Source organism: Petromyzon marinus, chromosome 47 (genome assembly GCF_048934315.1).
Source record: "Petromyzon marinus isolate PM22_M1 ecotype Great Lakes invasive population chromosome 47, UKy_Petmar_22M1.pri1.0, whole genome shotgun sequence".
NCBI lineage: Eukaryota > Metazoa > Chordata > Hyperoartia > Petromyzontiformes > Petromyzontidae > Petromyzon > Petromyzon marinus.
Window position 1 is genome coordinate 6,306,072 of NC_133713.1, and position 15,026 is coordinate 6,321,097.

General features: G+C 47.6%; 1 protein-coding gene across 3 annotated transcripts in view; it reads right to left on the reverse strand.

Annotated features, from left to right (window-relative positions):
- COL4A6 (collagen type IV alpha 6 chain) overlaps positions 1–15,026 on the reverse strand; it is a 186,591-nt gene that overhangs the window by 34,903 nt on the left and 136,662 nt on the right. For all 3 annotated transcript variants that reach the window (XM_076074332.1, XM_032971838.2, XM_076074331.1), the window contains exons 22-29: positions 13,931–14,100; positions 13,103–13,175; positions 10,528–10,634; positions 9,766–9,949; positions 8,112–8,183; positions 6,894–7,001; positions 3,256–3,477; positions 2,003–2,164 (exon numbers count right to left, since the gene is read on the reverse strand). In XM_076074332.1, coding sequence (XP_075930447.1) covers positions 2,003–2,164; positions 3,256–3,477; positions 6,894–7,001; positions 8,112–8,183; positions 9,766–9,949; positions 10,528–10,634; positions 13,103–13,175; positions 13,931–14,100 — 1,098 coding nt within the window. The remainder of the gene's footprint in view (positions 1–2,002; positions 2,165–3,255; positions 3,478–6,893; positions 7,002–8,111; positions 8,184–9,765; positions 9,950–10,527; positions 10,635–13,102; positions 13,176–13,930; positions 14,101–15,026) is intronic.

Genomic DNA, 15,026 nt, shown 5'->3' on the forward strand with positions numbered 1-15,026 from the left:
AACCTGAACGGAGATACAGGATGGACACAGAACAGGAGATGGTCGGAATGGATGGAGACGCGCACACACACGCACGCATGTGAAATGGGAGACACAAAAATGGCACAGACTCGCATGTTTATGGACGCGGAGCAACATTTGTTAAAACAAAGCACCTGCGTTTCAAACGCGCCTGCCCTCAAACTTTGTGCATAATCGCGCATGAATTGAACATTGTGGGCGATGTACGTACAAGACAAGGATCTCCCGTATGGCCGGAATACACTTTTGGGGCGAGTGTTGTAAGAGAGCACCTATGAAGGCCGGCACGGCGCCCGAGGGGGTGGGTGGCCAGCACCACGCCTGACCGCCTTTGTCTCCCCAGTGGCAATGTTTACACACCGCACCAGGTACTCTTTTGAGGTTGAGTTGATCTAGGGGAGGTCCGGGACCAGTTCAAATAATCGTCTCTGGTGTTGGCCGTGAGTGGGAATTGAACTCAAGTTGCTGGGTTCGTAGCCAAGTGGGTGGCCCGTACAAGCACGAACGCACAAACACACGAGAACTAACAATGCATTTGTGGCGTTAACTCCCATATAACACGAGACGCAGACTTAATGATCATCCCTCGCGACAGTACATGTATGCTGCGTACATAGAAAGAAAAAAATCCAAGGGTAGTCTTGCGATGGTTTCTTCACGACAAAATTCGTATCGTAAACATAACGTAGAATTAGCAGTGCCGTTAAATCCCCGGCACATTTAGGCTCCTGGGAAATCAAAACGAATGCATTCCAATGGACAAAAGTATAACGCGGGCGGTGGCGTGGCTATGCACGTGGCCTATAATCCTATGGGGGTGTCGAGGAGGTGCCATACCCTGGCCCGCCAGGAGAAAGCAGTACAGCAAAGTGCCGGCTAATATCATCTGTCCATTCTGTGTGGGTTTTCTCCCAGTGATTTGGTTTCTTTGTCACGTGCATAAACACTCGTTAAATTTGCTGAATACATCTTAATGTATATAGAGGTCTGCAGAGCTTGGGTAATTGTTGGTGCAGGCTCACCGCCTGGCTACCTACCAGCCCGCGTGAGATGCAATTTGCCTGCACAACGCCATGTGAACAATATTATGATATTCTTGGTTCGTTCAGTAAAGTCACGTGGCTTTACCGAAAGAACCAAGAATATGAATCCCTGCAGTCACGAAAGCTTTAAATCAAAATTATTATGATAGTTTATGTTAAAACGTTGCTTACTTTTAAATGTGCATTTTATCACAACTTTTAACGAATTATCTAATTGTGCTATTTGCTCAATTAGCGTCCGTTTCGGATCTCTTGCAGAGCAGTGCATTGCCCCATGTTAGAGAACGGCCCACAGAATCGAACGTCACGGAACTTCTCCTACACTAGAGGACACAGACGGTCAAAACAATATTATCGTTAGTCTTAATATTTTTTTTTTAATTATCTCATTGTTTCCCTTCTACGTGACTTTACCGAAAAAAATCAAGAACATGAATCCCTGCAGTCACGAAAGCTTTAAATCAACAATATAATCGTTATTTTTTCATGCTGACATTTTGCTAGACTGAGTGGAAAAAAATACATATTTTATGATTACGTTTATGTGTGTGTGTGCGCTGTCTTTAGTCACCAGGCTAAGCCAAACAACTCACTATGCTTGTACAACTATATAAATAATGGGCGGCTGCATCCCAGATTTGAACCCAGGATCTCAGCAGTGCCAGCTCAATGCTCTGGGGCCAGGTTGTATAAATCAAACTCGAGTGAAAATTTCCCTGAATTTTCCCCTATCTAAATCAATCTAAATTCGGGGAGGGAAATGTCCGCTTAGGTTACGTTACGTAACTTAGCCCCGTCCCTTAAGCCACCCGGCCACCTCAAGGTTACATTTTCCAACGCAGTATCAAAAACAATTCAAGTCTCGAAAAAGGGGCACAGGCGGCCAGAGGCACGGCACAGAGAGTGGCAGGTGAACTCGCGAGGGAACGCCACGTCACCTGCTCTTCCAGGTGGGCCAAGCGGACCAGGAGGCCCAGGCGGCCCTGGGAATCCATCACCCCCGGGAATGCCGGGGGGTCCGGGGCTCCCGGGGAAGCCTGGCTGCCCATCTTTGCCTCGTTCTCCCTTGAATCCGTTACCGCCGGGGCGGCCGTCCCCTCCTGAGTAAGGGAACCGCGAGGGGCGGCGGGTGAACACACAGACACACACGCACACACGCGCACACACACACGCACACACACACACACGCACACAGACACGCACACACACGCACACACACACACGCGCACACACACACACATGCACACACACGCACACACGCACACACATGCGCACACACACGCACACGCGCACACACACACACACGCACACACACGCACACACACGCACACACACGCGCGCGCCGGCGGTGGGCATTCGGACGAAACGCATGCGACGCCAACGGTGCATGCGGCAGGCTGTCAAACCGAAGGAAATCGGTGCGTGCCACCTGGAGAACAATGGGTGCGTGCCACCTGGAGAACAATGGGTGCGTGCCACCTGGAGAACAATGGGTGCGTGCCACCTGGAGAACAATGGGTGCGTGCCACCTGGAGAACAATGGGTGCGTGCCACCTGGAGAACAATGGGTGCGTGCCATCTGCTGTCGACGTGCGGTTTCGGAAACAGGGTCGTGAGAAAATGAAAAGGTGGAGAACAAAAAAGTGAAAAGTGCACCAAGAAACGCGGAGAGACACATGCCAGGAATTATGCTGAGAGGCAGACGGAGGAACGCACGGATCAGGGAAACATGCGGAGGTGAAGGACACTGTCGAAACCGCACTTGGGCAGAACGCACGCCGCTGCGACAGACGACGGGTCAAGGGTCACGACAGAGTGGCGGCCGAAGAATGGAAAGTGTTCGAGAGGTCCATCCCACGCAGGAGATGGAGCAATGAAATCAGTTGAAGGTGCAGGCGCCGGGTGGAACGTTGCATCGGAGGATCGCGATGGTGATGTGAAGTACACCGCGCACGTAACAATTGTTTGCGGTTTGAAGTTGACTTCGTTGAAGCAGGCGAGAACACACGTGCGCAGCACGAGTCTCATTTGTCAAGAGTGACTTGGCACACCAAAATGACAAAAGCAATGAGGTGAAACAAAGGAGAGCGATGAAGCGAATAAAAATACGAGCAAAAAGAAAGGCAATTATTTAAGTCATAAGAACGTGGGAATACGCGAAGAGCAAATGTGACGCCGCTGGTCTTCTCACCTGACATGCCGGGCCGGCCTGGCGTGCCCCGTTCTCCCTTGATTCCCAAAAATCCCGGTCTCCCCGGATCCCCGGGTTCTCCGGGAGTGGCGAACAGAACGTCGCCTCTCTCGCCCTTTGCTCCGTGGACTCCGGGCAATCCAGGATTCCCCGGCGGGCCGGGCTGTCCCGAGAAACCCGGAGAACCGGGTACTCCTGGGTCGCCCCGCTCACCTTGTTGGCCTAAGTGTGAGGGTTGGGAAGGAGTGAATGTATTGCAATGTTATTGAAAAATTGTTGTTGACGGTGGTGATTTTGATGTTCGTGGAAGCTTTGAAGATCTTCATGGCGGTCATGAGCGTGATAATGGTGACAGTGGTGCTGCTACTGATGATAGTGGAACAAACTCTACCCTGATTTAAAGCTTTCGTGACTGCAGGGATTCATATTCTTTCTTCTACGTGACTTGACCGAAAGAACCAAGAATATGAAACTCTACCCTGGTTAGGATTTCAACTCATGGCCTCAGAATTGTGAGCTCTGCTTACCAATCAACCGAGCTGTCTTATGTGCACGCACACAGTAACGTAACGCAGGCAGCAGCAAAGTAAACAGGGTCCTGCAGTAATGATTTACGATTGTTATTATTATTATAATCACTGGGTCTCAATACTATTTGTTTAGCAGGGTCCTGCACAAGCTGTCCATAGTAGAGGGCAACGTTGAAAAGTGTAATTCAAATTGAGTCACTTACAGGTAATGTTTTTTGTAGCATTGTGATGTTTGACCAATAGCATTTACATTGTGCGTGGTTTTTTTTTATAGCTTTGGGAGATAAATAGACAACCTCGAAGATTCTCATAGAGAACAGAGGGAGGACATACAAGAGGGAATCAAACCCAGGCCCTTCTTGCCGTTACCGTATTCTCCCCAGACTCTAAGATGCATATTATTCCTTTATATTTTAAAGCGATTGTATACAGTGAGGGAAAAAAAAGTATTTGATCCCCTGCTGATTTTGTACGTTTTCCCACTGTCGAAGAAATTATCAGTCTATCATTTCAATGGTAGGTTTATTTGAACAGTGAGAGACAGAATAACAACAAAAAAATCCAGAAAAACGCATGTCAAAAATGTTATAAATGGATTTGCATTTTAATAAGGGAAATAAGTATTTGACCCTTCTGCAAAACATGACTTAGTACTTGGTGGAAAAACCATTGTTGGCAATCACAGAGGTCAGACATTTTTTGTAGTTGGCCACCAGGTTTGCACACATCTCAGGAGGGATTTTGTCCCACTCCTCTTTGCAGATCTTCTCCAAGTCATTAAGGTTTCGAGGCTGACGTTTGGAAACTCGAACCTTCAGCTCCCTCCACAGATTTTCTATGGGATTAAGGTCTGGAGACTGGCTAGGCCACTCCAGGACCTTAATGTGCTTCTTCTTGAGCCACTCCTGGGTCATTGTCATGCTGGAATACCCATCCACGACCCATTTTCAATGCCCTGGCTGAGGGAAGGAGGTTCTCACCCAAGATTTGACGGTACATGGCCCCGTCCATCGTCCCTTTTATGCGGTGAAGTTGTCCTGTCCCCTTAGCAGAAAAACACCCCCAAAGCATAATGTTTCCACCTCCAAGTTTGACGGTGGGGATGGTGTTCTTGGGGTCATAGGCAGCATTCCTCCTCCTCCAAACACGGCGAGTTGAGTTGAGGCCAAAGAGCTCCATTTTGGTCTCATCTTACCACAACACTTTCACCCAGTTGTCCTCTGAATCATTCAGATGTTCATTGGCAAACTTCAGACGGGCATGTATATGTGCTTTTTTGAGCAGGGGGACCTTGCAGGCGCTGCAGGATTTCAGTTCTTCACGGCGTAGTGTGTTACCAATTGTTTTCTTGGTGAATTGAGATCATTGACAAGATCCTCCCGTGTAGTTCTGGGCTGATTCCTCACCGTTCTCATAATCATTGCAACTCCACGAGGTGAGATCTTGCATGGAGCCTCAGGCCGAGGGAGATTGACAGTTCTTTCGCGTTTCTTCCATTTGCGAATAATCGCACCAACTGTTGTTACCTACTCGCCAAGCTGCTTGGCAATGGTCTTGTAGCCCATTCCAGCCTTGTGTAGGTCTACAATCTTGTCCCTGACATCCTTGGAGAGCTCTTCGGTCTTGGCCATGGTGGAGAGTTTGGAATCTGATTGATTGATTGCTTCTGTGGACAGGTGTCTTTTATACAGGTAACAAGCTGATATTAGGAGCACTCCCTTTAAGAGTGTGCACCTAATCTCAGCTCGTTACCTGTATAAAATACACCTGGGAGCCAGAAATCATTCTGATTTGAGAGGGGGTCAAATACTTATTTCCCTCATTAAAATGCAAATCAATTTATAACATTTTTGACATGCGTTTTTCTGGATTTTCTTGTTGTTATTCTGTCTCTCACTGTTCAAATAAACCTACCATCAAAATTATAGACTGATCATTTCATTGTCAGTGGGCAAACGTACAAAATCAGCAGGGGATCAAATACTTTTTTCCCTCACTGTAGGCGCCTCTTGTAAACCATTACGAGTGTGTATGTGGGTGTGACCAGATATGTATTGATACTGGGCAAAAGTTTTTAGTGCGTGTTACTTTCCAGAGCATCTTGCAATCCAGGTCATATGTTAATTATTATTTTTATAATTTTCGTGATACATTATTTTAATTGAAACATGCGCGCCATTGTTAATGCAGCAGAAACAGCGGCATGACAACGCAATTTGTTACATGCAAGTGAAGCACATTACATTGACCGAGTCGCATTTTATGTTGCTAAATGGCATCTCATAAAATTCCACAACTCAGTTTAACAGAAAACTGTTTAAAGTAGGGGTAGAAAGGGCAAAGAATGGAGTGGCGGATGGCATATGATTTATTTTAATTCAACGCTTGAACTTTATAGCGAAGCATTCTCCTGCTGGTCACGCAACTTTACGTTTTTTTTTACTTTTGTTTTCTGCTTTTTCCCCTCCGAGATCATATTTCAATTGTGCTCACAGCACCATTGGCAAGCGGTGAGGAGATTTTTTTTAAAATTCCAAACTCGCAGAGAGCATCGAGATCACACTGACTACTGGGGGCCCACTTGAAGCCACTTTGCAAGTTAGCTCCGTGACACTGTCACCTTCCAGAGCTGTTTTATAACACAGGGTGGTGCACTGGCAGCTGCAAGGGTTCCAAGTGGAGGCTTTCTTCTCTCATGACAGTATCGGGGAAAAGAGTAAAATGCCGTAATACGTGAGCAACAAAACGACAAACTTTAACTTTTATTTCACCAGGTGAGGCCCACTGAGCTTATATAGCTTTCTTTCAGAAGCGACCGGGCCACAAATGATCGCTCAGCGAGGTGGCTTATCGCGTAGAAATGTATAGCACCCAAAATACACTGAACGCGTGGTGTTAATGCTAGACGTGGAAGGAAAAACCGGAGGACCCGGAGAAAAATCCACGCCACCACGGGAAGAACACGCAAACTCCAAATATACAGCAGGTGTTAGGGTCGGGGATCGAACCCAGGCGAGATAGTAAACATCTGACTACCGTGGCACCCAAGAAGACTCGAGTGCGGGCAGGTGGGGTAGACGTAAGGAGGAGTGTGGTGCGTTGTCATACCTGGCGAACCAGGGGACGTAATCCAGCCTGGGTCACCAGGCTGTCCCTTCGGCCCGGTAAATCCAGGCTGCCCGGGGACTCCCGGGAAACCAGACTGCCCCTTCGGGCCTGGAACAAAATATGAAAAAATACAATGACAGTTTGGATTTACAAAGCGTCTAAATGCAAGCGCGCATGAATACTCTTTACAGATAGGAAGGGAAGCATTAACATGGCCAGTCTGTGTGCTGTGAAGAAGGGTCATTGCTCGAAACGTCGCCTGTTACATACTTTAAATGTTTAAAGTACGTGTTTTAACAAATGTGTTAAGCTGTTTGTTGTTGTTGTTGTTGTCTGTGCTTGTGTACCATTAACAACGCAGCAGTATTGCGCCTCCGATTAGCACGGTTGGCTACGTGCAGTGTGAAAGAAGTTCAAAATACATACACACATAATCTGTTACATTTAGAGAATGAAATGATAGTAGGCTTGCCACCTCTGGCACAAAGCAACTGGGACATATCCTGTGACGGTGAATACCTCACAATTATGGAAGCAGAGAGAACTACACATGAGGACGATGTTGGGAAAACCAGGACCGGTGGCAACCATTAGGGGTGAATCAGGATTTTTCAGAGCATACCTTGTTCAGCCATCACACACTGCAGGTCACAACAACACACCCAACCAGCCATCCAGCCACCCACCCACCCAGCCACCCACACACCCACCCACCCACCCAGCCACCCACCCACCCAGCCACCCACCCACCCAGCCATCCTCCCACCTAGCCACCCAGCCACCCACCCACCCAGCCACCCACCCAGCCACCCAACCAGGCACCCACCCAGCCACCCACCCACCCACCCAGCCACCCACACACCCACCCACCGACCCAGCCACCCACACACCCACCCACCCATCTAGCCACCCACCCACCCAGCCACCCACACACCCACCCACCCACTCACCCACCCAGCCACCCACCGACCACACTGCAGGTCACGACTCTTCTCTTTCCATTTCGCCCCAACGCACCACTTCACTTTGCAATTCTCTCCACCGTCTCTTCGCCCCCCCCCCCCCCCCAAGCCCTTGCAATAATAACCTCGCTCAATTCAACCCAACGCGTCAACTCTTTGTAAGGAACCACTTTGATTATGCCGTTTGCTGCTGCTGCTGCTTTTGGCCGTTTTGCTTGATGTTTGTTGTGGTTAGGCCTCTTCAGGCCGTGCGTACCTTGACCTCCTGGAAGTCCCGGGGGGCCTGAGCTCCCGGCCGGTCCAGGAATCACACACGGCAGGACATCGCCTGCGCATATTAAAAAGGAGAAAGCCACGACATCTCATCTTCGTATTCGCGACAACGCGGGCACCGCACGAAGTACGGGGGGTGGGCCAGACGTCTTGTGACGCCCTATTTCATTCTCTAAAACTGAAAATTTTCAAAGGTTTATTTAAAACGGAAATTAATATGCAAAGGGGAACATTGTTAGGGGTCACTTAATTTGTTGGTCACAAGACATCTGGACCACCGTGTATAGTATACTACAGGTGACCCCCGCACCTACGATCTCGGGCCCGTGCCAACCACGCCACGCCACTTGACTGTGCCGTTGCCCGGTGAGTAGAACTGCCCGGTCTTCAGTCGTGATCTGAACCAAAAACCCGGCTGCGTGTGCCTCACCTCCCTCTGCACCGCCGCTACCCCAGCTCTCTTTGCAGGGCGGGGGTCGCCTTTGTGTTGCAGGGAGCGGCGCGTGGCGGGCAAAATGATTTAACTTCTTTGGTTCTTTCGGTAAAGTCACGTAGAATGAGAATAAAATAATAAATTGATAAAATAAAATGACACAATAATATTCTCATTCTACGTGACTTTACCGAAAAGAACCAAAGAAGATGAATCATTGCAGTCACGAAAGCTTTAAATCGAAAAAAAAAAGATTTAAACCAACCGGGAAATAAGCACCAAACGAGCGGGCTCAGACTCAGCACGGCCGCTGAGATGATGAGTCAGAGGAGTCACGAAAGTTAAACAGGAATACGTAACTGGTTGGCTTTTATACAGGTAAAAGTAATGGTGCAGCCCTGACGTGACTTGCCCATGATGTAAATAAACAGCATTGCCATTGTTCCAAGCAAGAGCGGGATGACGAGGTTTGTGGCACAGTTACCTGGGCCTGAGCATGCCTGCGATCTGAAATGTCACCAACTGCAATCGCCTGCAGTAATGCTTTGGTGCCCAATCTCTGATGAGGATATTTCAGGCAAGGCAAGGCAACGCGAGAATGTGACTTTCACGCTCGTGGCATTTTTAGAATGCTTTGGTGACCCCCTATTTTTTTTTTATAACGTGCATTAATCGATGCACAAACTGTTCAGTAAAAAAAATCGTTGATCGGCTTCGTTCGAAAAATAACACGTTAATCCACTCGTGAGAATCATCCTTGATTAATCGAGAGCAATCGGAATAACTGTTACGAAATGAGCAGCAGCATCATTGTGGTAATCATGCAAGGCAAGCGTAAGCCATGAATGCCATTGCATTGGAGAGGGATAGCAGGGACATTTATTTTGTGTCTTTTGCAACAGCCCCATCGAGGAAAAGTTGACAACACGCATTCACAAGTACCCCCTTGCCAAATACCCATGCTTTGTTCTTTTAATAAATGTGAACATTTAAGTATCGTTATTATGGAGCTGGGAAGATCCATAATGTTCTGTGTTCTTGATCTTTTAAATAATGGCTATGTGGTCAAAGCTACTCAATTAGGTCACAAGCAATTACTCATTAGCAGCTAAACACTTGTTGGTAAATTCTCTGCAGCCTTGTTTTTGGCTGGTTTTGGTTATGGCTGTTTGTAAGTTGTATGTGCTTCTGTGCTGATGGATACCTGGCATTCCTGGAGGTCCGATGGGCCCAGGATATCCTTCTTGTCCGGGCTCTCCTGCGGGCCCTCGGGGGCCTGTAGCTCCTGGGAATCCTGGTCCCGTTGATCCAATCGCTCCAGGCTGGCCTGGAACTCCTGGGAAGCCTGGCATTCCCTTGTCACCAACCAGGCCCTGCCCACCATCGCCCTGTCCCAACCAATTACAAGTCAAGAGTTAAAGTAAATTTCCTGCTCAAATGCACACTGAGGCGGTGCTTTGACAACGTTCTACAGACCCTGCGAATTGTCAACGTAGCATTTCACGTTTCGTCATTGGCAACCCGGTTCTGGCCATTTACTCACCAGCATTTTTAGAAATCAGCTGCCCAACTCACGTGACAATCTGAGTAACTTAGAAGGTTGTGGAGATGCCACTTTTTTCGGACCAACTGAATTGCCCTGCATCTCGAGATCACACCACTCAACTCAAGTGGGTCATCAATGGGAACTCAAAGAGTCAAACATAATTTCCCGATCAAACGAGCATTGAGGCGGTACTTGTCTCCTGCTTACAACCCTCTGGAGCAAGTGATTGGAATTCCACATTCCTATTACGGGGGCAAGTCCATTTATAGGACAACAAATTACACGCGGTCTTATTGTGAATGTGTAGACTCTATCAGCCTGAAGGAATTATCGAATTAAATTCAAGTAGATCTATGCTGCGAGCCTTTTTGGTCAAAGTTACAATCAAGGAGTGAGCAGCAGATCTCAGCCAAGACGTACGGGACGCCCTTTTGCACCCGGCTGTCCTGGGAACCCATCTCTGCCGGGCTGGCCTGGTGCTCCTGAAGTCCCCGGGAATCCTGGATCGCCACGGTTTCCTTTGGGACCTGTGCACGACACGACAAAAAGCCCCCGTATAGCCTTCACAGACTGTTGAGGCAAGTGCTGTTAGCGAGCACCTACGAAGGCCAGAACAGCAAATGAGGGGGTGGGTGGCCAGCACCACGCCCTGCCGCTTTTGTCTCTCCAGTGGCGATGTTTACACACCGCACCAGGTACTCATTTGAGGTGGAGTCGACCTAGGGGAGGCCCAGGACCGGTTCAGACAATCGTGACTGGTGTTGGCCGTGGGCGGAAATTGAGTTCGGGTCGCCGCGTTCATAGCGCAGCGTAGCGCTAACCACGACCCCACCGCTCCCTATGACATGGCACACACACACACGCAAATATCCCCCTCTACAACTGAACCTAGTGCATATAAACGTCAAAGGGATTTCCTACTCAATTGGAAATTCCACATGACTCTGGCAGGGGCCGAGCTTCCCCATGACACCATCCCTGTTGACACCCCCCACAATATGATACTCGCTTCGGACGAATGATGGGCTGAGTTAATCCCCAACCAGGATGTGAACTCGCATCCTTCCGATCGCGAGCTGCTCGCTCTAACAAAGGAGCCACCTGGCGAGTGACTACAGCACCACCTCAACTCTACGTACCCGTGACATCACTTAAGTTACGTTTCAAACGGCCAATACATTACGTTACGTGCACGAGGAGAGCAAGTGTGAAGCTGCGTGGTGGGATTAACAACGGAGCCAACACTGCCCACAATCCGGTGCCTTCCATCTCTCTCTCTGTATATTGGAGCAGTTTGAAAAAAGAAATCAGTTTCAGGACTCTCAGCAATTCTGGTCCTCAGCCAAATAATGTTTTTATTCATCGCTTAGGATCAGCAGCATTGCATGCGCGCAGGAACACACCTTGCAAAGTCGCCGTATCTTAATTACGTGGCAATGATTTGCATGGTGGAAACGACTTCCCCATTAATATGTAATGCAGTAATGAAAAATTATATTCCTGCGGCTATGCTGCGAATGTAGTTATACAGTGTGTGATATATGCTGTGTAATAAATAGGCTCCTAGTAACCACATAAACGGCTTTCCTCTATCAGCTATGTGGGAGTCACTTTCTGCTCATATGAGCATTGTGGCAATTTATGCTAATCTCCTGCTTACAGCGCAGCACAGCCAGTGGTGGAAATTCCACATTCCTATGGTGGGGGAGAGTGCCACTATAGGGCAACCCTTGTTTTCTTCCCCACAAAATGCAAACAAAATAATTTGTGGATTATAAATCGTGTTCCAAAGCACAAGATTAAAATGTGACGCTCGAACTGAAAAAAACAAGATAAAATTCGAATTGAATAAAGGCAAAATATGTATTTTAAAATAATGGATTCAAGTGTTCAACAGCAGACTAAAACAAATAGAATATATACATCATGCTTTGAAATAATAAGAATAATCGTTTCTAAATATAGAAAAAAATGTGGATAGCCAAATATGAAAAAATCACTCGCAAATTGCTTGACTGGGAAACTAGGAACAATCACCACCCAAACTGCAACAACCTGGCAGGACCCTTCTAAAGAACGAGCCTTGAGACTCACTGGGCCTTTCTGGGAAAAACAATCGTAGAAATAATAACAATGTAAATGGAAAATCATTAGGTTTCAACTCGTGATAATCTGAAACTAAGTCTGGATAAAATTGCGAAGATTAAAATAAATCCCCCACACCGCAAATTTTTCCACCGCACCTCCGATGAGCACGGTTGGCTACGTACGGTGTGAAAGAAGTTCAAAATACATACGTAAAAAAATCTAACAGCATTGTGCATTACAGAATTAACAGCGGACAAACTTCACGACAGAAGGTCATCGGCGCTGATGAAGCCCTCCAACGTGCCGCTCACGTCACTGCTGGCAGGAGGACCTCCGCTAGAAGGCGTTCTAGAGAGCTCCTCTAGAATGGATATTTGGCCTACTCTTCCACTCTGCCCTACCGCACGGGACCTGTCAATCGCCCAAACCGTGCTGAACCCATTTGTACTGCTGGGTGGAAATAAAAAAAACATGCCCCATTGCTTTAACTGCCGTGCAGGGAGATCTTAACTATAATTTGTTTTATTTACCAGGTCAGGCCCACTGAGCTACATAGCTCTTTTTCAGAAGCGACCTGGGCACATGTGATAGGTCAACGAAGTAGCTGAATCATGCGGGACATTTATTGCAGCCAAATACTCTAAACGCACGTTTATAAATGTGGAGGAACCGGAGAAATATCCACGCGACCATGGGGAGAGAGACATACACAATCCAAACATACTGCAGGCGTCAGGGTCAGAATCGAACCCACAACCTCCTGCATGCCAGGCGAGGGAGTTAACATCTCACTAACCGCGGCAACCAGCAACCCCTGGGTTGCAAGTCCGGTGTGCTAATAAGGACAGCATGTCCAGCCAGTGTGTTAACCATCACACGATGGCAGCTTATAAAACAGAAGACTCACCTTTCAACGTTGGGATGTACGAGTCTCCTTTCTGTCCTTTGGGTCCTTGAATACCAAACTCTCCAGGAAAACCCTAGACGGACAAGACAATATGTTGACCCACCCATGATGCAGTTTTTCAGTCTTAAATTGATAAATATATCTCTATTTTAAACTTTAAATCAGTTAATCTGTTGATTTTTGACTGTTAACTTGTTAAATTGCTTACTACTCAATGCCGACTAATGTGAACCGATTAAAATACGAATGAGAATGTTAGCGCTTAGGTTTTCACAGCCACTTGTAATCCCAGAGTGGTCAACCAGGTGTTGAATTTTGGCATAAAACTCGGACTGGAAATGAGAAGAAATTACTGGGGGAACTCATAAATGCCACGCTCCTCTCCCCAGGATCTGGACCGTACCAACTGAGTGTGAGCGAAAGGGGGGAGGTGAACGCGAACATTAACGAATACATTACATTTTTGCTTGTTTCTGCAGCATGTTAATTTAAAACGATAAAGCAAGCTTTTATATACATGTGAAGTTTATTCGCAGACCTTTTACACAATTGTATGAATATTTTCCTCCCATGTACATGGAGATCCAGAGCGTGACACATGGGCAATTGCGAAAGATATCTTTAGATTTACGTAGACTACTTGCCGGTACACTTCTGGAACTAAGTCTGGTAAAAATGTTCACTCCCCCCCATCCTCCACGGTATTATGGGTCGCTCCAACCCATTTCCACACCTGCATAAAACTACCACGTCATCTGACCCAAAATCTAAATTCGGATCATTGTTTGTGCTGTGAAAGCCCGTTGCTTCGAGTCTACTGAGTCTCACCCGACTTCCTTGCTGGCCAGGATTGCCGGGGAAGCCGGGATCTCCGGGTAACCCATTCTGCCCGGGATAACCTGGGTTTCCTGGTTGCCCTGGTGGACCGGCTAACCCTGGCGGTCCAGGAAATCCGGAGTCACCATCGCCACCATCACAGGCGCAGTCGCCCGGGTCTCCTGTGCGAGAGCGCAGAAGCACGGGCGCGCGATGAGAGGTGGACGCCGAGGACAAGACCAGAGAGATTGAATAAAATATGTGAATAGCAATGGCTTGGACATGCCCCTTGTCAACTTCTGGGAGGAGAGTGTAAACCGGGCGGGGGGTGGGGGACATTCAAAGGCGCGAAAGGCAGCGGACAAGATGTGGGATAGAGGCGAGGCATCAATTCAGACGAGAACGTTTTTAAAACGCGATTCATGTACAAGTGCGTTTTGTGACACAGGTATATATATATAGTGACACGTAGATGTCGATGGTCATCTTAGCCCGGGGAAGGATGCGCAGTGAGTGTAAGATAACGGATAGGTCCATAGTTAGTGCCGAGGTGTTCAAGAATGTGAGGATTTTTATTTATTTATAGGCATATAAATAATTGATGTATAAACATATCACGTGACAATGTGAGGTATAACATATGCGAATAAAAAAAATGCACGTTGATATGCTTCAATTTGCAAGCGAATCAATTTTTATTTGCCAGTGTGGAGATAGACGGGAGAGGGAAGGGGAGTGAAAGCGAGGTAAAGAGGTGGGTACATGCACCTCTTTACAAAGTGTGGGTACATGCACCTCTTTACAAAGTGTGGGTACAGCCACCTCTTTACAAAGTGTGGGTACACCCACCTCTTTACAAAGTGTGGGCACACCCACCTCTTTACAAAGTGTGGGTACACCCACCTCTTTACAAAGTGTGGGTACACCCACCTCTTTACAAAGTGTGGGTACACCCACCTCTTTACAAAGTGTGGGTACACCCACCTCTTTACAAAGTGTGGGTACACCCACCTCTTTACAAAGTGTGGGTACACCCACCTCTTTACAAAGTGTGGGCACACCCACCTCTTTACAAAGTGTGGGTACACCCACCTCGTTCCAAAACGTC